The sequence below is a fragment of the Pelecanus crispus genome, chromosome 9, assembly GCF_030463565.1.
Source record: "Pelecanus crispus isolate bPelCri1 chromosome 9, bPelCri1.pri, whole genome shotgun sequence".
In the NCBI taxonomy this organism is placed as follows: Eukaryota; Metazoa; Chordata; class Aves; order Pelecaniformes; family Pelecanidae; genus Pelecanus; species Pelecanus crispus.
The window spans coordinates 42,790,010-42,817,073 of record NC_134651.1 but is presented as its reverse complement, the minus strand read 5'-3'; the positions used below and the strand labels follow the sequence as shown (position 1 = coordinate 42,817,073).

Here is a 27,064-nt window from a genome sequence, read left to right as displayed (position 1 = left end):
CTCCATGGAAATTATGTCCTTTTTCTCATTTCAAATTAGATGAGTACAATGAAATCCTTATTTTACATATTTATTAACAAGGCTTTCATCCCTGTGGTATTGTAACTATCCTCACTACTTTATGCAAAGAAATTACAAGGAGAACTCACAAACCTTTAGAAGGTATATGTGATCACTCTTTTTTCAAGCATTATTGCTCATATCTGTGTTCTTCTTGCACGTTGCCCCACCAACCATTATTTACTGGCCTTCCTTCCATACACTGTTGATGGTGGGTTTTTTGGTTTTGGGTTTGTTTTTGGTTTTGTTTTAATTCTGAAATAAATCACACTATAGACCTCATGTCAGGTTCAGATCTCTTTGCATATCCATTGTTAGAAAACTGATGAGTGAAGAAATGATGTTGACTCCACTGTCTGGCATGTGGAGGGTTAAGGGAATTTTTAGCCTCACCAAAAAGTATTTGGTCAGGTACTCAGGTGCTGGAAATTTTCTTAGCAACATCAGTCACCTAGGAACATGATCATCTGCTGTTCTGGGGTAGAGATTACAGAGCTTAATGATTAGCTACTATAAGCTGCAGCTGATGCCAGACTCTACCCCCTTTACACCTAATTAGCCTCATTAATGAGCTCTTCTGCTCTCCACAGAGAGGGCTTCCTCCTTGGAATAGGAGGCAAAAATACTTCACCCAGGTAGATGTGCTGAAACCTTTAATTATTGCCCACACCTGCAAAGCCTTGTGTCTCTGACAGCAATATTGCTTTGCTGAAATTGTGCTTATTTACAGTGACCACAGTACAAAGTATTAACTCTTTAGCACCTTAGGAATTGGTTTTAAGCTTTGAAAGTATTTGTATAGGGTATAAATCTAAGCACTCGAAAATTTTACACTTAATGAAGTTGGGAGTGTTGGGGGTGGGGGGGGTGGTTCGTATGTGACAATATGTTTTTAAAAGTTCCTGAGTATTCTGTTTAACCCTGAAAAATGAGTTTAAATTGCTGTTGAATGTCAAATATTGCATTACCAGGACTAAGAACACTGTTAGGCAAGTTTCATTCTTTAAATGAGGAACTTTTGCATTTGGAGCAATGTAATTTTGTACTGCTAAAATTAAAATATGGAAAAATACGCATGTAGAAATCAATCAGTGTAGCAGACAATGACCAAGCTAATGAAGTGTTTTGGTGTGATTCTTAGCTATAGCAATTATTGACAAATATCTAGTACATTCTAGTGTTCAAATTCTTGAAATATGATAACATTGTGTTTGCTTTATTGTTTATTTGTTTTAATGCTAAAATAGCTATGTAACACTTTTGCATGTGCATTTGTGTCAAAGTGATTATGCCCACGTAGAGCAAATGTGAATACACATTTATCAAATCAGCTCAAAAGGCAGCTCAAGTCAGTGCTGATTCTAGTTTTTAATCAGGAAAGTTCAAAATGCTAATTTCTCAGTGCAAATACTGTGTTGGTTATTTAGTAACTTTTTCCACAGTAGCCAGCTTGCTTGAATTTTCAGTGGGAAATGCCTACTGTGAAAATATCTAGCATCCATGATGTAGATACTCCAGTGCCAGAAAGAATGTAATCCGGTCCTGCAGAGTAGTCAGCTTCCTTGAAGATGGAGCAGGTGGGTGACGGGTGTTTTCTTTTACCATTACTTCATGCTTATTCACCTGGCTTTCTCCGCTTCTAGCCTGTCAGGGCAGCAGGTGAAGCAATCACAGAGAAAATCTTGGGCTATGGGATGCTCCGAGTCTGCAGGCAACTGTAGTCACAAGTTGTGGTTCTTTCTGAGGGAGTTTGAGCCAAGGATTTTTTTTCCCTGGAAATTCGTCTTCTAACATGAATAGAAGATCATGTGCCTCCTGCAAGGCTTGTTCAGTGCCGATGTGGATAGGGCTTTTCAACGAAAGTTGTGAGACTGTTTCCCTTAAGATGTTCTTAGCAGAATGCTGAGCTAATTTGAACTAAAGCATTAAAGGTAAAAAGGAATTTGGAATAGAAAACATGTATTCGTGCAGCTGAAAGAGTATTAAGAAACTGAAAACAGGGTCTCAAAGCTGTGAGGTCACCGCAATAATTGACATCATTATTAGGAATTCTTATGAATATGTAGAGCAATGTTTGTTTTACTTTATTAATAATTAAAACAGCATCAAGCCTCACCAGCCAAGATGTAATAATGCACCGTGTGAATCACAGAAACTCGTGCATTTTTCCATGAATGCAATTTGAATTGAATGCCAAAATAAAGCATCAAAATGAGTGGTTTTTTTTTTTTACATATTTGGATAATGTTTTGTGACTTGTTAGTGCTCCTTATAACTATTACATAAATGGGACTGAAGTTTGTGGACTGTTCTGACTGAAATCTTGGCAGGTTTAGTTCTGTTTCCTAGGTGAGAAAGCCTGAGGTTCCAGGGCAGATGAGAAGGACTTTTACAAGATAAAAATTATCATTGAGGGCGCGTGGGTCTGGAGGGGAGCAGAGTTGGCATTTTTGGCCCAGCAAATATCTGCCCATCTGCTCTCTGTCAGAATATGTTAGAAGTGCATCTGGATCCGTGCCCCAGAGTTTCAGCTCGGAGCGGGTCATGTGCTTGTCTCCACGACAACTCAAGGAACTGTGTAAACTGCTGCGCTCCGAGCCAGATGCTTCGTTGCACATGTGGTCTAATTAGATGGCATTCCCCCCTGCCCCCCCCAAAGAGTTCAGAAATTTTGCATGGTTTCCATGTCAAAAATGTGTAGCTGATACAATGGGAGTTGGGAGGAGTCATGCGGCCAAACACTAAATAATTACACTTGCTGCAAAGCTCGGCTTCAGTGTGTGTGAGCTGTAGGTTTGCAGGAATGCAGAAAAAATTCCCTTTGGTTGCTTCATCATGGATTGAGCAAAGCCTGTAGGGGAAGTGGTGGAAGGAAAAATGTGCTTTTTTTCATCCTCACACTAGATGCAACTTTATGAATATACCGGGAAGGAACTGGGGGACTGAGACAGATTACATATCCTGCAATAAATGCTTGCAAGACACGGCATTCCCAGTCTCTCAGAGGCGGGATTTTTTTTTTTTTTTTTAAAAGGGTTTGAATAAAAAACTGCAAGAAGTGTGATGTTGTAGAGGAGAGCCTGGGGAAACAAAATCAAGCCTAACATAAAAAATGGTAATTTCTAATATGGCAGGATCCTCAACCTATTGTGAGACAGGGAAAGGGCTTCATTTAGTGCCCATAACTGAGGAGCTCCGTTAAAAGAAATTGAAAAGTAGTGCAGCTTTTGTGATTATACTAATGTGGCTTTTTCTGTCTCTTGCCTTCTCATGTGGTAAAACCTGAGCCGCTTTCTGACAAACAAAGAGTGAATAAGTGGCAAAAGAAGAATGAGGAGTTCTCATTTATTTTAAAAGGGAAATGCTTTACTTTGCTTTTTTCCACCTGTGAGGAGAAGCATCTTGAGCGGTTGTGGAGTTGGCTTGTTAGCTCCTTCGCGGAAGTTGTTTGGGCAGACGTACTAATGCTCCGTAATGAGCAGTACAGACGAGTGTCTTTGGCGTGGCAAGTTCCAGTTGATCCCAGGAATGGGTGCTTGTTGCATCTTTAGGAGCCTAGTGATGCAAGTTAGTGATTTATAATCTCACATACGTGATAAATAACCATAGCAAGCATATGTGTGTATGCGTTTATATATTAATCATTGACCGCTTAGATTTCCCCGGAGACCGTCAGATGGCTCAAACAGAAAGGAATGAAACCTTTTTCCAGTGTTCCTAATCCAGTGCTTTGATTACCTTTCTCAGGGGACATGATAAATTCCTTCTCTAAAGTGACTTCTTTTCTAGCTGTGTTTTTTCATGGCAATATTTGAAGCTTCTACACCAAATTATCAAGTGGCATAACATGATGACAAATCAAACCTCAGTGAGTTCCTTTATAGTAATAGCATTTACTTTGCCAGATATTATATGAAGAGGTGGCATTGCATATCATGTTATTTTATATCTTGTGCATTAGTATATCTACCAGAGTCTAGATGTCTCTAACTCGGTGAAAATTTAAAGTTTAATTCCATTATATCCGTTTAATCCATAGAGATGGGGGGTTTGTTACTTAGCTAAGAGACTAGGATTTTATGACCTATCTTTATAACTAAAGCTTCTCTCACATTGCTTTAGTGACGTTAAAACCAGTTTATTCTCTTCCTGCATCTATATTAGCATCTAAATATTATATTAAAATATTTCAGTCTTGAAAATAGTTGTTTTATTCAATGTGGTTTTGGCAATAATGATACAAAGGAGTTGTATACATCTTGCACAAAAACGTATTTTCAGCATATTTACTTGAGTGCATCTTGGAAGCTTCATTAACTTGGATGAGTTTGGGCTTTTTACATGTATCTAAGAAATCAAAAGAAAGCAAAATATTAACACTTGTGACCTTTAGGCATATTGGTAATTCCTAAATCTTGCCCGATCACCTATCATTTTTGCAGAGATTTTTTTTTTCCTGTTTTAAGAAATTATTTTGTATTCTATTGAGTTTTAATAAATTAAACAAAAAGCCCTCGTGAGTTATCTCATAGGAAATACTTTGTGTAGATTGTGTTTCCAAGCACACTTTTATATTTTGTCATAGTATAAAATAACTCATATAAAGAATTGCACTGTAATTTTTCTCCTTTTTTGTATTGTCACTAATGTTCCACAATAGTTAAAATAGAAAAAGGCCTTTTTATTATAGGGAACCTGAATTGGTAGCTGCTTTGCATGCAGAACATACTGGCTTCAATGGGAGTATTGCTCATGGAATGATTGCAGAACTAGGCCCTGAAATTACCTTGCCAGCTAATGATAAAATCGCATGCAGGCCACAGGGGTTTTTGTGGAATAAATATAAGAGTGGAACAATATACAGTACACATTATACCAGTAATTTAAAGCATATTCAGGACAAAGAGAGAGTTCCTAGTGCAGGCAGCATCATAGAGATTTGCTGTATCTGATAAAGATTAGGTTTCTCAGCTCATAATACCATACTATTACTTTTCTTTTGTTAGTCTTTCAACACCTACACTCATGCATTGACACAATATCAAGTAGGAAGAGGAAGAATAGCCTTGTATTTAAGGTACTGAACAGGGATTAAAGAAATTTCGGTTCTTTTCCCTGGCTCTGCCAGAGACTTTTGTGACCGTGTACAAGTTACTTATTATTTTCATGCCTCTATTCTTGATCTGTGAAATGGTGATTTTTTTTTTTTCTTTTTCTTTTTTTTCCCCAGCCTTAAATGCTTTCTTGCTGGCTTCTTTGCACTTTATCTTCCAGGTTTGTTGCTTGAGTTTGAGAGACATGAGGCTGTATCACTTGCTTAGGGATAGGAAACGGCTGGCTGATGTAGGTGATTCAGAAATCAGGGCAGGCAATGGCTTGAATTAGCCATATAAACACTTTGAAAGATGGCTTGCTCTATTACAGTGAAGTAGTTTCATTATTTGTGAATATGAGTATGTGTCATTTTACTTGGTCTAACATGAAAATGCCAGGTATCCTAATAAACTAAAAGGGTTTGAAAGGAGACACAAAAACATTGCCATGTGATGTCAATTTTTTCCAGTTACACATTTTTTGTTAGTTTCGTCTTTTATTTGAAGTTGGTTTTGAGCAAAGTTTGTCAGATCCTGTGATGGTGTTGGATGTTACCGTCTGAAATAATGTGTAAAGGGGTGTTGTTGAACTTTCACTGAATCTGTCAGTATCTGAGCTGGTTTTCTTACAACGTTTTAATGCAACTAAATCTTATTCTGTATTTTTTTCTATAAAAGTTTCATAGTAATCTTAATACAGCTGAAGTTTTTTGATCTGAAGGCATTTTGGATGTTGTAGAATTGATTACAGCTTAATAATGCATTGTATTATAATAATACATGTATTACTAGGGTTCTAAAAGAAGAGTTCTAATTACAGTGTTAAAAAAGATTTTGATGAAGTCTGAATGTTAGCATATTATAATTTCACATTTAAAGTTGACTTGTGTGTTTAAATTGCTTCATCCTAGTTGGAAGCCTGCTGGTAAATATTAATGATATCTTCAGTGGTTGTCGGAAACAGATATATGTCCTTTCTGAGGACGCTTCACTTTTATTTGGGTTTTGGTCAAGAATGTATTTGTTGATATGAGTCTGCTTTTTGTCCTGCGGTCTAACTTAGAGCTCCAGTTGGTATCTAGTTTTATAAAGGAAATTACGTAAGAATTTTGGGAATCCTTACAAGGTAAAATTTTGAAATTTATTAACTTCCAGTATCTACATGAGAAAACTGGGTTGCGGCCAGTACCCACAAACAGCTCTGCATTGTTTTGCAAGCTTTTCCTGTTTTCTTTTCTTAGTGCGAGGTGCATTCTACTTCTTTGTAGTACGATCAGAAAAAACACTTCTGTGACTATTGAGTCATGCCCAAGTTAGGAGTTTGGGGAAGCATGTTGTTTAAGTTACTTTGTGCACTGCAGAACATGTCTGTCTCACCTCCTGTGATTTGTCTGTCAAGGAGCGTTCCGTAAAAGCGAGCTCCCAAGCTCTTGTAAGGGCAATGCCGATGTAGCTGAACACAGCTTGCTCTGTGTGCATGTACCCACGGGCCACAGCACAGGTACAAGGTAAGTTTTGACACGTGACATTTTGAAGGGGATGTTGATGTGATTAAGTGTTATGATTGGTGTCAGTGATTCGACTGACTCGCAGTCACCTTTCTCCCTTTTATTTCTCCTTCAGTGATATTATTACAGCTTGTTACAGGAGTTATCGGATCACAGGCAGAAGAATGACAGCTGTCAGAAATTCCAATTCACCAGCAACTGCAAGGGTTGAGAATTTAGAGAAATGGCCCGTTTGGTTTGATACTGTAAATGTTATAAACAGTATAGATACTGCAAATTTATTTTTAAAACAAAAAAAAAAGTGGTAGGAATATTCACTCTTGATGTATCTCCACCAGAGGTTATATACCCTAGTGAGGAACATGAAAAAAGTCTGAAATTGGACTGATAATGGAAATGGGCATTTACATGAGACAGTAAGTGTGTGGACAGTACAGTCTGTGTTGGTAAATAGATGGTTTTTAAATGCTTTTCAAGATTATGCTTAGCAATAGTAATTTATCAAAACTGGTAGTCTCTTTTTGAACAGAGTCTTAATTTAGTTTTCTTTAGAAGTGTGGTCAAATCTCTGAGCGCATGATTTCTTTGTTCCTGAGCAGCATCTTGAAATGCTAATAAAGCTATGGTATCTTTTGCTTAATGCAGAGTATTTGATCTATGCTTTCTTGATTCCATTATGACTGAGGCAGATGCAAAGAGCTTTCTTGTGCTCAACGTATGTACTAGTTATGGGGAGGTTATTTGTCGTTGCAATTGCAAGCTGAATGAGCCAATGTCCTATCAGGTGTCTGTCACCAATTTCAGATTTTCTTTATGGAATCCTGCTGGCTGACTGATGATCCTTCTTCAGCTGTGATGAGCTAATCTTTCCTTGACATTGTAATCACAATTCTTGAAAGGTCTGCGGAGCACTTGCTTGCCTTTGGTTGCTGTTGTATTTGACATTGACGTATATATCTAGATCAGTAAGATCATTCTCCTATCTTAGTTTCATTATAATTCTGGATAGAATTAAGGATGATGATTCCTAGAATATCCCTACAGGCTTTACTTTGCCATTTGCAACATGACCAATTTTAGTAAAGGATGTGGTTATTTGCAACACCTGGGTAGTAATAAAACAGTGATGTGTGAATCTCTTGCATGTCATTGTTCTTGCTGTATATTTGGGGTTTTGCTGCACAGTATACTGACGCTAGGCTTACAGCTCGTAGATTGTCAGATTGTCATCTTGTTCTGCACCTTTAAATTCCACCCACATTTTTTCATTTCGTGGCTGGTTTACAGAGCAGCTCTAATGGCTTGTGTATTTATTAGAGAGGCTTTGAAAGAGCACCTACATGGTTTAAAGGCATGCATATAGCAGCACAAAATTCATTACCCTGCGCCACATGCTGACCATGATAATGCAGAAGAGATTACATATATCTTCCATGGCATAACTCTTAGGGTTGTCTAAACAAAGTCTTCAGGTTTGGGTTGTTGTGGTTTTTGGTGGGTTTTTTTGCCCCCTTAGAATCAGGTTTTGTGAAATCTTTGCTTGTGCAAGAGACTCTCGCTGTTGACCTAATTTGAACCCTGTCTTTATTATCTTAATGTTTGCTCCAGCAGTCATGTGGTGTCTTTAAAGCCCCATTGTCCAGATGCACACTTTGGTGTCTCATCTCTTGCAGGAGTGGGAATAAGATTTCCATGAGTTATCTTAGCACCTGTGTGTCTTCCCAGAAGAATCATTTGTGTTCGCCTCTGTCCCTTCCTCCAAGTCCTTCTCTAATCTGTGCTGTCTTCTGTCCCACATATTTTTAGTCCTTGATATTCACTGCGAAAGTTCTTGCCATAACCAGTAGGCTGGCTTGTCTGTGAGTATGGCAAGTCGGACAATTCAGATATGATACTTCTCTCACTGACAATAACTGTCTGCACGAGGTCCTGTACCCTCTTTGAAAGAAAGTTTTTCTTTCTGAGGACAAGCGAGTTCCTTGAAAGATGGGGGATCATGGTGAATTTTTTTACAGCATAGCTAATCAAAATCAGGCTTTATCTTTCCATTTGCATTATGGCTGCTTAAAATATAGCAGCAGGTTTCATGAAACTCTAGAACAGTCTGAAATAAGTCCTGGACTCCTTTCGTTTTTCACTTGCTGCCCTAAGTAGTTTTAAACATTATTTTAGAATGTAACAGAATTCCAATTTAAAAATCGGGCTGGCAACAGATCAGATATGGGCTGAAACTTTTCAGTTTTTTAAGGGGTCATGAGGTAGCGGCACTGCCCTGATGAACTTCATTATGCCATATGAATATAAAACATTCATATAAAGGGAGATTTGCAAAGGCATGGAGAAAAGGCACCTATTTTTTCAATGCATCCGGGAGTCTTAAATCTTAGTCTTATATTTTAAAGTTACTTCTCTTGTGTTAAGATTGCAGATCAAACGTCTTTGAAATGTGTAAATTTTTGTATTAAAAAAATAATTTTGTGATCCAATCTTGAAATATATGTGAATTATCTAATATTACAGATCAAATCAGATTCCTTGTAGAGTTGCATTGTGCACACATTTAGAGCATTTGCAGTGACATATCTTAGCCTCTGTTATGCATTTATAGTTGGAGAGGGGAATAATGGCTATTTAAGGTGTTGACAATCGAGGCCTAGATTCTAATTGTTGGAAACAGCAAGTTTAGGAGTTGATGGGTTTATCAGGACAAGTTATTATAATTGTTTTACATGTGAGCAAGACCGTTCATTTCACAAAATACCTGCAGTTCATAGCATGTCCCCTCTTGTATAATGTCATCTGTCAGTAAAAGCAGAGCTGATTAGCTTTATAACTTACAGTTAACTACATCTGTCAAGAAAATGGTCTTATTGTCCAGCTTGTCTTTTTGTAATGAAGCTGTGGATGGGGGTTAGCAACAGTGCGTTCACCCTTCTGGAGGTCATGGAGGATGGAAGGCACTAATGCATTCTAAGCTGAAAAGCTCACGCTTGACCTTGATGATTAAAGTTTTTCCTATCATCTAGCAGCAGTTGAGCCTGAATTGGCTCTTAAGAAGTCAAAAGGTCTAATCAACCTAATGAACAAACTCAATCAGTAGTACTTTGAGGAAGGAAGTGTGTTAACATGATAATAATACTGGGCTCCCCCAGCTGCAATGTGTGTGTTTGTAGGAATGGTACATAGCTCGACTGGAAAGGAAGCTGGGTCATTGTGTTGGATGTACAGTGGAGTAGAGGAAGCTTCTGTCTGGCAGGGCGTAGTTCTTTGCACAATGTTCGGACTCTTCTCTGGCCATGGGAGAAATTTTGGATTCTCGTAGATTGTAGGAAGGGTTGTTTGTTTGCTTTAAAGGGTTTTGTAAGTGAGGCTTAAACAAAAGCTAAACCTTCCTCTGGTGAACAGCTTCTCTGATCATTGACTAATCTACGTGTTGCTCCAAGCTCTTTTCACACTCCAGACTGTATCTATGTTAGACACAAATATTTTTCATGCACCCTTTATTATGTTCTGGTAGCTGAATTTGATGGGAAAGCCTTTTTCATACTGGTCAAGTAGACTTTGCATGCTGTTGTTTGTTGTACTCTTTCCTAGCCCACGCTGGGAAAGTGTCTGTCGCTGCAGTTTCTGTAGTAACAGATGCATTTGCGATCTCCTAAGATTTTCTCTTACTAATTGTAGTGCTCTGTAGTACCTGACACTTACTTCCTGGTACCTGAGAGAGAGTATAAACAAATCTCAAGTGGGATGGCAATAGCTGAATATAATATATTAAGTTCTTGCATGGGGAGCTTATATTAGTCCAAATTGTCAGTCCCACCTCAAAATCAACTAATGGCTTTTTCCATTTGCCAAGTTACCTCTTGCTCAAAGTCTTGTTTTGACACTTCCACATCATGCAACAGTTCTGTCCCTCTCTGCCACCTACTAACGTGAGTGTATGACCAGCTGTTAATCGTTTAAATGCATTAAAACCTTTTGGACAGGACGCACCTTGAGTTTTGAGATGGCACTTTTGGTGTGGCAGTAGTCAGTGTGTCGTGGAGACTATCACCAGTGTCTTCCCTACCAGGCACAGAGCAGCCAGACCTGTTTTTCCAAACATTTTTCCTTTGTTTACTTTGAAACAAAGTGATTCTTTATCCTGAGGGGAAAAAAAAAAAAGATGTTTTAGACACTCATGCTTCTTGCCTGGAAAGATTGTATGATTTTGTTTTTCCCTGTAAATGCCTGCTAGAGTAAATCAAAGACAGATTATTATTTTTAAAATTAATTATCCTGAAACTGTAGTTGTCACATAAGAAACCTGCTTTCTTTTCCAAAATCATGGAAATTCATTGGCCCAAGGAAAAGGTGAAAGAAACTATTCTAAAAGAGTGACTTCTTCCCTCTTTGAAAGAGACCCATCCTGTGCTTAGACAGTCACTTGCAATTAATCCCTTTTCTCATGTTAAGACCAAGCTGTGACCGCTGGCATTTGTTGACCGCTGGGTTAGAGGTGAGGTGCCCGGTGTACCATCTTGGTGATTCTGGTTGTCCAGTTCATTGGGGGCCAGGAAGAATGTTGTTACTGCAGTCTGATTATTTGAAGCCAAGTAGTTCCTTCACTTTCCTCATAAATTGCATTAAATCCGATCTAACTGTTTGCACCATTTGGTTGCAACGGCGAGGTCAGGTATGTCAAAGGACAGGCAGTCAGCAGCGAGTATCAGCCGTCGCGTTGGTAAGCTCTGGGGTACTACCAGACCGCAGCCAGAAATGTCTCGGTAAGTTTGATCGGTTGTGAACTCAGGGAAAAAGCTGAATACCTATGGATTTTAAGAAATATGAGTGTCAGCACAGTTTGCCCAACATGGTTTTGAGGATTTAGTATCCTTTTAGTGGGGATTAGGTGTTAGAAGTCCTGGGGCTACATGGTGGCTTCCACTATAAATTGGTGAGGAAAACCCAGTATGCTCAAAGCAGTGCTGTGGCACGGGGTTTTTTGAGCACAGTCATTTTAGTGGCCCTGTTATCCTGACTTTACACAGCCAATGGTAAACGAGCTTGCTAATATAAAAAGCTCTCAGAAATGGAACGATACCACCCTTTTAAAGGGAGTGCTTTAAGACGTTTTGCTATCTAATGTTGATTTTAAACACTCAGCAGATGAAGAGTCCAAATATATTTTAATATGAGTATGAAAAAGCCTCCATATTATACATCAGTATAATTTTATAATTCTTTTTTACTTTCTTGTTTTTAATTAAATAAATATATTTGCTTACTACATTGAGTATTTGTAGATTTAAGTGTGGAGGAAATTTGTGCCCTTATGGCAGATGCACAGCAGACTTCAGCATTAACATAACTCATTAAAATAAGATAAAAGTAGAGCTGGAAAACAATTTCTGTCTTTTGCCAACAAGGTTGTGAAGAAGGGAAATTTCACTCATTCAGTATCTGAAAGTGTAGTCTTGCTGAGCTGTGGAGAGAAGAGAGTAGACATTCCTGACTTGTTTGTGCAGGTTAACTGCCTGGGTCCACTGAGGCAGATAAGCAGAACATACAAAATTCAGATGACTGTGTGTCGTGTTTTGGGGACATTAAGTAAAATTACCTTTTTGGATGATGAAAGCTCTTTCAGCAGCGTTAGCAAAATGTGCATAAAGCAAATGTTTTTTATTTTGATGATAACGCAATTTGCCATTTTCCGACCTGTTTCTCAGTCACATGATTGAAACCTGGAAATAAACTACAGTTCACTCAACGTTATGTAAGGCCTACTTTATTTATCTATTTATTTTGGAAGGGAAGTAGATACAATGGAGACAGTGGATTCAGACGGATTCAGACAAAGCTTTTTCAGTGTTTAATGCTCTGAACTCTACAGGGTGAACCCATCACTTTTTGTGAAGAAACATTTGTGTCCCATCGTTCTGCTGTCATGAGGCAGTTTCTTCAGAACGCCATTCAGCTCCAGCTCTTTAAGCAGGTACTGGCTTAATTGCTCTAATGTAGAAGCAGATTCTTTAACAATACAACTGTGTTTTTTCAAGGGCTGTTCCTATATTCCTTGATCTGTCAGCCACATAATGAGGAAAATTCATGTAGTTGGCAGCACCTTAATTCCTGCTTGCTGGCTTTTCTCAGATTCAGGTGATAAGGCTTTCTGTATTTTAAAAGGTGTCTGGTTTTTTTCCCCTAAAGGTCTCTGTGCTCAGTTTTGATCTGAGCATGCCTAGACTCGATATATATCTGGTGTAAACTTTGGACAGAAAGCATGTTACTGTTAAACGTGATATTGCTGCTTCAGGGATGCTGAAAACATGTATGTATAGACAAACACATGAATACTGGTTTTTTCAGTGAAGGAGCATACCTTTTTACATTGGTAAACATTTTGCCAGTTTTGGTTGTATTTTCATTCTATTTAGACTCCCTTCCCCATAAGAAAATTGGGGTTATTCTAGCAAATGCAGAAGAAAGTCTTTCTGAAAAGATAAAGGATGGGATGGCTGATATGTTTATGCTCTCTTTTAATGTTGATGTAGTTCATTGATGGCCGTCTGGATCTTCTTAACTCTGGAGAAGGCTTCAGTGATGTTTTTGAAGAAGAGATAAATATGGGAGAATATGCAGGTAAGAAATACAGTATTTTAAAGTCGTTTCAGACTCTGTTCTTGACTTACTGTTTGTGGGCCATCATGATGTAATGGGTCATTGTGGTTACTCACCTAAATAACTGAGGCTGCAATGATCCCTGTAGGTTGAAGTGTGTGAAATTTTTGTTCTTCTGTCAAGAACTTTCAGGAATGTACTGTAGTCTGAATAAAGTCTCTTCGGTCTTACAAAACCTCAGCTTTACCACTTGGCTAAAGTACAACTAAAAGAGTTCATGCAATGGAGGATACTGAAAAACCTTGGCTTTACCCAGAACCACCTCAAATTTCTTTTAGCGATCTTAAAAAAGAATCTCAGCATTCTCAAATGTCTGAAAGACAAGCCAGATAAAATAGAAATGCCTCTTAGCAAGTAAAAGAAAAATTGTAGGCATCTTGTCAATTTTTTGTTGTTGTGTTTCCATTAAAAGAAAAGGATGGTTGTCCTGTTTCTGTATCATGCTCCTAGAACCACTAAGTGCTAAAACTTCACATTTCTAGCTTGTTTTCTACTTGGTAGAGGCTTACAGTTTGTTTGTTTTTGTGGTTCTCTCTAGGTAGTGACAAATTGTACCACCAGTGGCTCTCTACAGTAAGGGTAAGAACACAGTATTCTTCCAACAGACGTTCTAATTCTTACTGGACCGTTGTACAGTTCTGTGTGGCTGCTAACCTCTGTCCTCACGCACATGAGCGACCTGTTTCCTGCACTGTTTAGCTGTGGCCAACTTGAGTTTAGTTGTGAGAAACTAATGCGCTCTTCACATGAAGTAAAGAACAGAAGAAAAAGTACGCTAAAAAAAAAAAAAAATCACCATAGGAATTCTCAAGTTTTTTAATCCACTTCTAATGTCTTGGAGACAGCTGGAAAGAAGTTATTGTCATTTTAGAAAATAATGTGGTTTTTCTTTCCTTTTGATAGAAAAGGGAACGTTGCCACACCAAAAAGGTCTTTATAAAGCTAAATGGTGTGAAGTGCTGAATGGGGACAGCACTGTTTGGATCTCTTTGGTTTTTAGTGCTCTAGTTGTATAAATTAAAAATTTAAATACTTCTAGAGAATGATATGTTATTACAGCTGATTTTAAAAGTCTCTTTTGATGCATGAAATGTGACGTATTGAAAAGTAAAAGTATTTCTGGTTTACGGGTACGAGTCAGTAGGAAACACTGAATTGTTTTCTGACAGAATTGAGTTTTGCAGCATTCCATTTGTCTGTTGTCCTGGTTATGAATGGAATTATGTTCCTTACAGAAAATGCTGAGCTCAATATTATCTTGATAAATTGAATTAAAGATATTTCATAACCGTAATGCAAAAAATCCCATCATATAGTTAGGGAGGTAAATATATATACATAAATATATATGAATATGCAGAATGACAAGTAATTTTAAAATTATAAGAAAGGGGAATGGCTGACAGTGAATGTAAAAATACGTGTAATTAAATTCAACAGTTTATAATTTTTGTTGAAGATTGTCATGTAGTAACAGAAGTAGTAAATCTTAAAATTTTGCATCTGATTGCATCCGATCTCTGGAAATATAATTTTGCGCTGAAATAAGAAAATATAAAAGTATCTAAGATTTTATTCTTTGGATTTTACCCACCTCCTGTATTTATCAAACAAGGTACTGTATAGCAATAGTCAGTAGTGTGTGGAAGATGTATAAAACCCCGACCAGACTAACAGATTATTCTGCCTGACATATTACTGTCTTATGACTTTTATTATGTTCACCACATGCAATTCAGCTTTTCTAGAATTAATGTTTATGACTGTAGTTAGATTTCATTTTCCCTCAATTTACCCCTTTATTGACTACTTGGATCTTAAAAAGGCAGCATGCTTTTGATAAATAGTATTGTGGGATCGTGAAAAGGAAAATAAAAAATGATCGTACTACTTCAGATTGAATATACAGGCTTTCCTGAAACTGAATTTTCTGCCCCAGACATTAAGTATTTGGTAGGATGCTTTTTTCTTAAACTTGTTTAGGATTTTAAAGCGATGTACAGGACACCCCTGAGGGCGAGTGGAACAGTCATAGAACACTGTTTTGTGAGACGATCTATAAGACAAGGGCTCTTGGTATTAGGAAGCACTGAATTTTCATTTGAAAACTGCTGTATTAAACAGAATTGGGACTCCTCTGGAAAACCAGAGAGAAACATTTAACATGTTTTTCACTAGTGTTCTTTTTCTTTAAATTTACCATTTTAATACTTAGCTCTGCTAATAAGCATAGTTAATGCTTTGTTATTTTAAGTTAAGAATGGTGGATTTTAGATTGCTGTTTGCTTTAAAGAGCTTTGATAACATTTATTCTATTGTTACTATAATTACAGAAAGGAAGTGGAGCCATTTTAAACACAGTAAAGACCAAGGCTAACCCTGCCATGAAGACTGTCTATAAGTTTGTAAGTATCAAGTACTGGCTTACTACTGAGATAAGAGTCTAATTACGATTCTGTTTTAACCTTTCAAATGAAACTCAAGACTTAAATTCATTCTTATTGGACTCACAAAATTACTTAAAATACTCATTCATCTAAATTTCAAATTAAAATGGAAAAGTCATTTTGAAATTTAAACATAATTGAAATGCAAAGGAGAAGGGGAACTTGTGATTTCTTTTGAAAGTATAGATGATAAATTCTCTTTATTACATGGAACTATTTCTGGGAAATAGCGCCTATATGCTCTGCTAAGCAGCTCTACCATCTCATCATTACTCTGTTGGAAATCATTGTTACCTCAGGTTTCTCTGCTTGCAGCTTCATCGGAATAAGGGAATCCTCTCATTTTCCAAATTGTTGCCATCTTTTGTAAATGTCAATTAATTTTCCCTAGAGACTTCTTATACCTGCTTATTTAGAGCTCAACTTACTGAGTTATTCTTTAAATGAAAATGTTTTCAGTTCTGTTAACAAACCGCTAGTGTGTTACCGTGTTATCATGTATGGCTGCCAGTTTCACTGTGCAAGGTAAAACAACATAGAGACAAGCGAGGATTTCTTATAAGCTCAATTTTAGGAAATAATGCTACAAAAAGCATTGAGATAACTATTCAAACTTTTATTTTCTCCTGCTTTCCTCCAGCGTGAGAGAAATGAGTAGAATGATATTACCTCTACTAAATGGAACTGGTATCCAGAGTACTGCAAGGAGAAAGTTTGCAGGCTTACTATTTCTGTTGAGATCGAGGGTGTGGAATGCAAAAAGATGAAAGATGTCTATGACACCAAAACAGAGAAAACAAAATTTTTGCAATGAGTGTGTGTGTGGGGGAGGGTGGTGGGTTTTGTTTGTTCGGTGTTTTATTAGCTTTCTGTTTGTTTTAGGATGTTTTCAGTATCCTGTTACAATTTTTTCCTTGCCATTTTTAGTAACTAGAGAAGGTGAATCTTGATGCACTGAAATCAAGCGTACTCACTGGTGGAAATAGAAGGGGATTTTAACTTAAATTAATTTTTCATGCAGGCAAAAGATCATGCAAAAATGGGAATAAAAGAAGTGAAAAACCGCTTGAAGCAAAAGGTACTTGAAGTTCTTATTCAAAATGTATAAGCACCATGTATGAAATACTTAGCCACAAAAAGCATTATGTGATCAATAGGAAGCTGTTTGATACAGTGTTGTTAGCACACTTCAAAATGCATTACCAGCTGTCCCGGATTTTTCACACTGTTATAAATATTCACAGACAAAAAAACTGTCTTCAAATACATTAAGGCTCTGACTTAAACCCACAAAAGCCAGAAAATTTAGTGTTCTATGTGGAGTGGTCCTTCTCCTGCCCTTTGTGCTGGGGCATTGTGGAAGAGGACTTGATGTGAACTGGGAGATCTTTGCTGCAGTAAGGGCAGTGAACTTTTTGCAAATGGCAAATTGTTGTTATTTCTACAGTAATCTCTCAGGGAAAGTAGTATAGTGTCGGCCATTGGGAAAAGGATTTATATGTTTCATGAGTGTCTGCTGCAAAGTTTAGCCATATAGGAATTAAATTAGAGTTGGTGTTCATTTCAAATTTGAATGATTGCAGAAAAAAATTACTCAAACTGTTTGTTGTTTTCCAAATCTGTCTTTGTTTGTAAACAGTACAATTCCAAGAATGCTGAATTGTGTTTGAAGAAGGTGTTATCCAACACTAATTGCTCCTTTTAAGCCAAAAGCATGGTCACGCTGATGCATACCTTATGAATGAATGGTTAACTCTGCCTTAGGTTTATTTCAGATATTCTGTTTATTTTATGAAGCAGAGCTATTAGAGTCTTTTGGGAAAACAAGGTAGCTAACTTGCTAATAGAACTGAAGTTCTTATCAGAAATTTTTATTCATTCTGTTGCGTAATAGTTTGGGTTTGTGGTTTGTTTTTTTTTTTTTAATCTGTGCTATCTCCGTAAATTTCTTGTCTAAATTTCTAAACCATCATCTTAAGATAGCTCTGCAAATGTATTCCTGTGGTGCAAACAGAGATCTACCTGAACATGTCAACCAGATGTTAATACAAAGGGATTATTCTGCAGCCAGGTTATGAACTGATGAAATTAACGGTGTGTACAGTCCAAATGCAGTTTGCTCTCTAGATACCCTAGCAGATTGCTAGAGATTTTTGAGGAAGATAAAGTTGTTTCAGATGCTTTTAATGCTGTTTTATTTTATTACACTTACTGCTTTATATGTGACCGCTTTAGGTATAATATGAAAATATTAGAAACATGAAGTGGTTTTCTTGTACATGGAATTTTTTTATGTAATTCCATGTGTTTCACTTCTGGACATAACCTTCATGAATAATAAAATGTTTGGCCTTCTCATGTGCATTTCTGAAGCAGTTGGAGCTGTGTAAAATGACCAGATTGTTTTCCTGTATTTTAAATGCTAATATAATTGTATGCTATTCTGTGACATTTGTATAAAAGGCTGAGAAATGTCTCTTTCATTCATTGCTTTGTTTTATTATTATTGTTGTCTTCCTAGTCTTTCAAGCAGCGAGCACTCTTTCCAAAAAACACACATAACATTTACAAGTAAATGGCCCAATTTTGTTTCACCTTCCTTATTATGTGGCATTTCTGTAAGTAAGATGGTTAAACATGATTGTTCAACATATGCTTTCATAAGAGCTTAAAAGATTTCTATGAGTAGTTGACACATACTGCTCTACCTCTCCTTTCTTCATTAAGTCCGTTCTTTTCTATCCCATCCTCTTCTCCATTTTGAATGCAAGATAGGAAGATAATTCTAAAAAGAGGTATTGCTCTGTTTAAAGTGATAAAAATAGCAAAAATTGTTTTGGCCACCTCATATTATTTTTAATCTAAATGTCTGTGCTACTCTGTTGACAAGTCTATTAGTGCATCCTCACCGATTTTCATGTGAGAACATTGTATTTTTCATGTATTTACTTGCTAGTATGTGCAAGTGTTAACTGTTTGAAATTCTGGCATCATTAAATACTTAATTTTTGCCCAATTTGGGATGCTAGTCTTTCATCTTCTAAAGATAACCTAGGGTTATTTTTAAACTGAACTTACTATCCACTGCATTTTAGCATATTATTTTCCATTATTAATACAAAAAGTATGCAGGCCACTGGTAAGGAAAAGTCAAATATAAACATCCCTTTTCCAGTTTTCCCTGCCAAATATGAGCAGCTTCTGTATAAGATAGAATTTAAAAATGCAATAAAGCTAGAGGTCTGCTTCCTACAACTCTGCATAGCAATGGTGACCTCTTAAATATAATCAAGAGCCCATTTTGCCCTTGGTCTGCTCCAGTCTTGGGTTTGAATTGCAAATGGGAAATGCAGGATTGACCTGTTGAGAGGTCACTGTGGTGTGTGTAAGGTCCTTCTTTAATATGATAGTAGAGATTGAATGGGGCTCTATTTCCATCCCTTGTTCATTTGTGGTACAGTATTTCAAAGCAACAGAAATAGTTTTCAGAGGATTCTTATGAGTGATAGCAAATAATTGTTAATAGATACAGCATGGTAGCTTTATTTTATATCTGATACAGTACTTTTTTTGCTTTTTCTTTCTTTTCTTTTTTTTTTTCTTTTTTCTTTTTTTTTTTTTTTTTTTTTTTTGTGTGTGTGTGTGTGTGTGTAAAGGCTGCTTTTTCCATTTTACAAATGGACCATGGTGGTCAAGTCACTCCGTTATTGGCTCGTTTGAAGCTTAACTACATAGAATTAGGAAGAAGGAGGAATACGAATGGTACCGTCCTCAACTTTCAGTAAGGAGAATGTAACTTACTGAAAGCTTCTGGATAAGACAATTTATATAAATGGTTGGGCACTTGGCGTTAATGTATTCAACATTATTTTACTTACTGGAGCCCTGTGTGGCTCTAGTTAATGTCTGTTATCAATGGGCTGTTGTCGGTGCTTTATTATCAGTACAGCTAGAAAAAACTCGTTTAGAGGTTTATAAAATAACCTGAAGAATCCTTCTAGACATTCTGGAATGTGTGTTTTGCTCTTCTAATAGACAGTATTTGTAGTCCATTACAAAAGGTCCCTAGAAAAATTACTAATGCATATTTAAACAGAAGATAAACCTTATTCAGTTTACAGGGTAAACTTTACATATCTGTAAATACATCTTACTCATTCTCTGAAGTTCCTCCTTTAAAATAAATAGGCAGAAAAGATTTCACCTGAAGAGACAGCTGTTAGGGGAAGCACTGTTTATGTATGGAGATAATTATGGAGTGTGAGAGATCATTGTCATTCTCTTTTTCCAGTAATCTATAAAGTATCTTTTTTCCTCAGGCAAAAGGCGTTTTTGTTTTTAATAATATCCTTAAATTACACTTTCTTTTCATTAAGAAGTCACTGAAACATTGCTGGGCTTTTGCATTTCTGGAGAATTTATTCCAGTAATGAGTAACTTGTCACCTTCCATTTTTTTCTGTTTTTTGGGAGATAGGTCTCATGGTTTTTGTTGTTATCCTGAATAATATATACGACTTACGCTACTTCAGGAGTGTCCTGCTGGCTTATACCAAATCCCTTTTTTGGGGACGTGTTGGAACTGAAAAGTCGGACTTAGGACATACCTACATGGTGTGATGCACCGCAGTACGAAGAACCCTGGTGCGCTTCCAGCACAGCTTCAGGTGGAAGTGCTAGCCCTGGCCTCGGCGGCAGCGTGGCGACACGAGGCGGCGTGCTGGCTGGTAGCTCCTCTCCCTCAGCAGGGACGCGCAGGTCTGCCCGGCTTTTCCTTTGGTACCTGGCTGGTAGCTCCTCTCCCTCAGCAGGGACACGCAGGTCTGCCCGGCTTTTCCTTTGGTACCAGGAATGGGCAAAGGCCTGCCTGCGCCGTGATGCGCCGCAGTTCTGTGGTCACTTGTAGTTCTCGCGCTGAAGAACTGCTTTTAGCAGTAGACATTTTGTGAGCCCTGATACCTTTCTGAAGCTGAAGTTCAGAATTGGAGAGTCCTGTTTTCCTATTTGTGGTTTTTATCTCTCCGTCTGTCTTGTACTCCCCGTTGACTTTGGAATAACTGTATTCAAAGTCTGTTAGTGGACTGAGGTATGTCACAGACTGCTTTGAAGGGCTGTCGTCTACTTTCCAATTACAGAAATGCCAAACGCTTTGACGTTGCCAAAATCTAATCATTTTAAAGCTACTTGGAGCCCTTATTTGGGGTGTTTCAAATCGGGTTTCTCAGTTTATTTAGCTCAAATGTGGTTCCATTGAAGGTAGAAAATGGACTTTTGTGAAGCAAATTCTGCTTTGATGACTGAAGCTGTGTTGTTGATTTGTCTGCCTTTTGGGGATTTTGAAAAAACAAAGAGGTATCAAATAATTTAATTCTCATATTTTATTAAGTAAATTTTTTAAAAATGTTTTTTTTACTGAAATCTGCTGCAGTTTCTTTGGAAGTCTGTACACCAAACATGGTGGAAACACGCTTTAGGAACACGTTATCTTTTGTATGCAATTGTGTCATCAGAGAAGTACAGCAAATTTGTAGCAATAAAAGGTGCAAGGATTTGCAGTGATTGTTACACATCTTAGGGGGTTTTGCTTAATGACTTGATCTGTCTGTATCTTTTATCTCCTCCCATTCCCCCGATGTCCAAACTTTTGCATCTGCTTTACATTTTTCTGGAAATTTTGCCTGAATTGGAAGATGCTTTGCTTTCCGTTGATTCCCAGCTGTCTATTGCCTTGGCTGGAGCCACAGCTCCAGGTGGAGCTCTGCAAGCTCTGAAGTGCTGGGATCGTCCACTGCTCAGCGCAGGTGGCTTTGAATGTGCTGGGCACCTTTACGGTGTATACATAACACATCTGAAGCTTGGTGCACATTTAATATGGCTGTACTTGTATAGAAATACGTAAGTAAAGTTTGTATTTAATGTCGTTAGATTTCAGAACAGTACTACGTGATTCCAAAACTGACCAGATCCCTTGGTAGCTTGTTGCTGTTTTGGAGCTGAAGTATGACTTTGACAGAAGCTTACAGTTCATGTCATTGAGTTGTTTTGGGGCTCTTTGTTACTAATCCGGTGTAGTTTGCCGAATTTTTTTAAAGACAAGGTAGCATTGTGCAGCCAGAGGGCGGGGGGAGGAAAAAGTTTTTCTCTCTAGTTTGACCTTAACAAGTTGTTAATTTCCCCACGATCCTTATGCCCGTATTGGTGAACCACTGCTCTACCAGCTGGATCTAAAAAGGTCTCTCAGCTTCTCTGTGGAGCAGACAAAGCCCCTTAGAAAGTCCATCCAGCTTTTTGTTTCATTTGACCTAAACACATTAGGTCAGTCTGTGTCCAAAAGAACCATTTCTAATTGGCCATCAGCTTACATGTCTCATTATTGTACCTTAGCAAGACGGCAACTTGAGGGGGCATGTCAAAGGTCAGTGAATCAAAGCAATGTCTGTGTCAGCAGCCAACCTTAGGTCAGTCTTGCAGAGCTACAGTGTGTGTGGGTTTCTCTCTATATTTACCAAGCATTATTTCCTTGACATTGTTGCAAAGAGATGTAAGGTTTGGGGCCCACTGCGTTACAGACTATTTCTCAACTGACTTTCAAACTCTTTTCTCCTTGTCTGATTCCTTATGTCTGCATGCTTTTGTCTTTTTCAAAACCTATGTTACATATACCATACATACACTTGCCAAGTCTTCTAACCTAGGTTGATGGGTCACTTCACTTCTGAAGATGAGGACTAATGTCAAAAGCAAAAGCAAAGCAAACCAAAAAAGCATCCTGCTAGGCAGCAGTTTGCTTTACACAGTCTCCTGAAGGCATATTCAGTATACACAGACTCAAAGATAAAATGCAGAGCTAACTAGGCTGTGGGTTTCATCTCTCCTTGCCACTTCCACAAGTAATTGTTCTACTACAGATAATTCTCTGAAGTACGTAAATAGAATTACTGTTTTAATTTAGGTTTGCAGAAAGCAGAATAGCCCTGTTCCGAAGTTTCTGTTGAATTTGTTGCTAGAACAGAAATTTTGAGCTAGGGTTTTTTTTTCTCCCTATATATTTCCTGGCTTTTGCATGTTTAAGTCAGACTTCTATTGAATGTGTCTGTTTGCACACAACATTGGTGTCAGGAGGAGAGAGTGGTTGTGTACAAGCTCTGATTGACAAAGTGCAACGAAATGTTGTATTCTCATGATGTTTTCTTTTCTGTACTTTGTTTTTTTCCCCCTAACATCAAAATTGTTAGTCAGCATTATCCTCTAGTGTCTCCTTTGTGCCCCTTTCCCTTACTCAAGAACGTTCCTGGCCACGCTATTCACCTTTTCCTACCATACAGGACATTGCTGAGAACGGGTGTTCTGCAGCGCCGGAGGAAGCTCTACCAAGGACAGCGCCTTCTCCATTGGTTGAGAAGAAGGACCCCAAATTAAGAGAAGACAGAAGACCAATCACAGTACATTTTGGTCAGGTATGTCTTAGTGTTAGGTTTCTTTAAATTGTGTGACTCAGCAAAAACAGTTCATAATGAGTATGCCAATTGTTTCATTATTTTTTTGTAACTGAATTATGTTACAGATTTACTTCTGTTATATCTGTTTAAATGGGATTCTAAAACTTGATTTTTCTGGGGCTTACTGATTCCTTTTGTTCATACAATGATTTTGAGGAAAATAAAATCTAAGTGAATTTGGGGGGGAGCATAATTATTATAACAATTTTGTAAACTATTTTGCTGTTCTTTTAGCATGCAAAGTGCTATAGCCCTGAGGCCTGAGGATGTATAATTTAAAATGTTCTCTGTTATCTAGCCCAGATCACTAGTGTCAATATAGAACATCCAACTATTAAAGCATTTTAACATTCTCTGAAAATTAAATGTGATGAACTAAGATGGAAAAATCAATTAATAGCTTATTAGTGTACTCTGTACTTCAGTATTGACAACTGAGCTATACACATTAGTTACTCTTATAATGTTTCTTTTGATATGTCTGCAAAAGAGTGAGGTTTTTGTGTGGTTCTTTTTCTAAGAGCTAATTATTTAGAAAATGCTGTAGTTGCTGTGATTTTCATGGAAAAACATACAGTATCTACTGTCAGTTTGCCAGTGTTCCCCTATTAAGTGTAGCCTGACTCAAAAAATAACATTATCTGTGTTCACAGTTCTCTTTTCTTTCTCTGTATGTTTTTTACAGTATTATGATCAGAAAACAGCAGTGAATATCTGATTTCTTCTAAGGAAACATAGCGTAATTTTAAGACAATAGTAAAATATTGGGAATTATAAAATGTGAAGCAAACCAGATTTTTAGATAAGTGTCTATTAATAGAAACTAGTCAGTGCAGCTGCATTGACTGTGTAGGTATTAGGGCTACACGAGATACAGTCATTGCTCAGAGCAATGTTGGCTGTGTCATTTTACAATTAGATTTGTTTCTTGCAGAACTTTCACCACTGTGCTAAATGTAAGTTCTTGGAGACTTCGTTTTTAAAAAAGATTCTCTTCCAATTAAATATTTGCAGTAGTGATTTATTTTTCACTTACTTTCTGTGCCAATACGGTTGAGAGGAATTGGGGCTACTGGAGAAACGTAGCCATCTAGCTCTAGCAGGAAAATGTTACATTTCATTTAAAGCAGTCAGAAATCCAGAGAATATTATAATCTACTTCCCGTTTTTTCCTTTAGATTTTTATGAAGGATGGATGGTTCAAACATTTTGGTAGATTAATGAAATATATAATCGAGTGGAAAGTGCAAATTTAAATTCATGCGGGTTTTTTAACGGTCACTTTCAAATTTTTTAATGATCACTTTCTCTGTGTCAAAAGAAACACACATCAGCTTTAGGGAACCACTGGCTGTGGTGAAGGGCTCGCTTGCTAAATGCTTATTACTGTCATTACATTACAAATGTCGGTTTCCAGAAAATTATCGAACTTAGCAGTTGTAGGGCTATCTCACTTATAGCCTTTGTCCTTTCACAGGTCTGGGGTTTTTTTAGCCCAATGCCAAAATGAAAATTAAATCATACTTTCATTCAAAAGGAAAAGATGTTCAGGTTTATGAAATATAAATTAAGGCTTTGGGGAGGAAAAAAGCAGCAACGTTTACTGTTTAAATGGGAGATGGCTTCTAACTAGTGATTAAAGGGAGAGATTTTAGTGTCACTTTTAACTCTGTCTAGAATACAGTAGGTGGGAACAATTAAAAAGCCACAAGAACTCTGAAATAAGGGCTGTTTGTGCATTCACAGTTCTTATAAACTGAAGAGGATGAAAGGGGCTTTTTTCTCATTGTCACTTGCTTTCTATGTCTGCTAGTATTATGCTAGTGTATATGGCAAAGGCAGACTTTTTTAAAATGCATGCATGCGGATTAGGGTCAAGCCCTGTGTATCAGTAATGCAGTAAGCCTCGTCCATACCACTGCAGTGAGAGCGCCTACCAACAGCAGCGAGATGCTTTAATTGAGACATGCTGTCAAAGTGACAAACACATTTGCATACAGTCTATTTATTTTCATTGGAAAGGTCTGCAGTCTGCTGTTGGTTGAACATTCTTAATCAGCTTGCTGTAAGTGAGCCGGCAGCTAGCTGTCCTATGCTAGGTGCTTCTCTTCATTACATGACAGATTAGCTAAAGGGGGATGGGCTAGCAAGCCGGCAGCAACCTTTAATTTTAACTCATTATCTCTCACCCTATAGTGAGGTAGTTTCTAGTTTTTCCAAATACAGTTGTGTATCTGCAGTTGTTAGGCTACAAAAAATATCAGTAAAATATCTTGAAATGTCTCTGAATGTATAGCACCTCAGCTGATTGTTCTCAGAAATTTAGCAGCAATTATCTGACTGTGAGATTCCGTAGTGTTGTAGCTCATCTTGGCGACTGGTTATCGGGCGTTGTTTGAGCGGGTTGTTTATTATGGAATTGTTTTAACAGCGGTTTCTGTAATACTAAGACATTGTAGGAAAGCTCTCCTTGGTTGTGAACAGAAGGATTTTAGCCAGATAGCCTAGGGCAATGCAATAAACATTTAAACACTGTTCTTAATAAGACTACACAAGGAGACCAAAGTGGAAGGGCGTGACCACAGCTTTTTCTCCGGTTTGACTTTGCATGCTTTTTGGTTTACTCAGGGTGTACCTTTAATACTGACCCTCGGATCAACCAAATGCAAGGAACTATCATCTGAGACAACACAACTGTACTCAACAAGTAGCAATAGCAATACAGGCAACTAAGATTTAATGAGTGGGGAGAAGAGGGAACAATTTTCAAGCCAAGAAAAAGATTCAGATGAATAGTATGTAGTACCGAACAGTACTTTCTGTTTCAGGGGAAAATAATGTTAATTATAGTAGAAGATACAATGCTACGGAGAACATCCTTTGTGAATGCTTGCTTTCTTCCTGCTTTTTGTCTCAAAACCTGACCAAAGCTTACTTAAAACATGGGAACACATGCTGCCATAGCTGTCCTTGGGACCCTTTCCGGTGGTGCCGGGCAGGGGAGGCACTGCGAGCCCACCAACCATTGCACGAGGCAGAGGGGGGCAGCTAACGCCAGTGATGGGCGACTCGGGTGTTTGTAGCCTTTGCTTCCATGCACACACTCCCACCTTTTAGGTAGAATGCACGTGTTTATCTTCATCATCTTTAGCTATTTGGAGAATACACTGTGTCACTGTGACTATTTTGAACGCATTCCTTGTCCAAGCAAGCAGCTGTTAGGGGCTACTTTGACAGGACCCACAGCTTGAAACATTGAGATCTGTTGTGATACTGGATGTTTGGGGTTGTTTTTTTGGGAGGGGTGGGGTGGAGGGTGTTGTTTCGTTGTCACTTTGGGTTTTTTTGGTTGGTTTGGTTGGGTTTTTGTTGTGGTTTTTGTTTTTTTTTTTAATAAAGTTAATTTTCACCTAATGGCTGCAGAAATTTTAGTTCTCTTGATTGTTCGTAAGTCTTACCATTTTATGTCCAAAATAAGGAAGAATGACTGTCTGAATACAGACCTTTTCATATTATTTTTCAGATTCGGAGTTTGCACTAGCAGTGCTCAATTTGCGTGTTTCTGCTAGAAATTTCGGTTCCCATCACTGAACAGTTGGTGGTGGTGAGCTACAATGATACAGATGCTGCGCAGAGCATAACGTTAAGCAGCCCTAGATCTCTTCTGCTTTGTGATTTCCATTAACTGATTGATCTGTATTGCAGTTCAATTTTGTCTGATTTCAGAAGTATGTTGTTTGACGAGTTCTTAAATATCTCTACACCCTGAACAAACATGACAATTTATAAGTTGCCTTT

General features: G+C 37.7%; 1 protein-coding gene across 7 annotated transcripts in view; it reads left to right on the top strand.

Moving 5' to 3' along the window:
* Positions 1-27,064, top strand: part of DENND1A (DENN domain containing 1A) — a 215,187-nt gene that overhangs the window by 154,743 nt on the left and 33,380 nt on the right. For all 7 annotated transcript variants that reach the window (XM_075716203.1, XM_075716202.1, XM_075716201.1 and 4 more), the window contains 6 exons: positions 12,534-12,635; positions 13,195-13,282; positions 13,860-13,900; positions 15,655-15,726; positions 16,790-16,846; positions 23,093-23,224. In XM_075716203.1, coding sequence (XP_075572318.1) covers positions 12,534-12,635; positions 13,195-13,282; positions 13,860-13,900; positions 15,655-15,726; positions 16,790-16,846; positions 23,093-23,224 — 492 coding nt within the window. The remainder of the gene's footprint in view (positions 1-12,533; positions 12,636-13,194; positions 13,283-13,859; positions 13,901-15,654; positions 15,727-16,789; positions 16,847-23,092; positions 23,225-27,064) is intronic.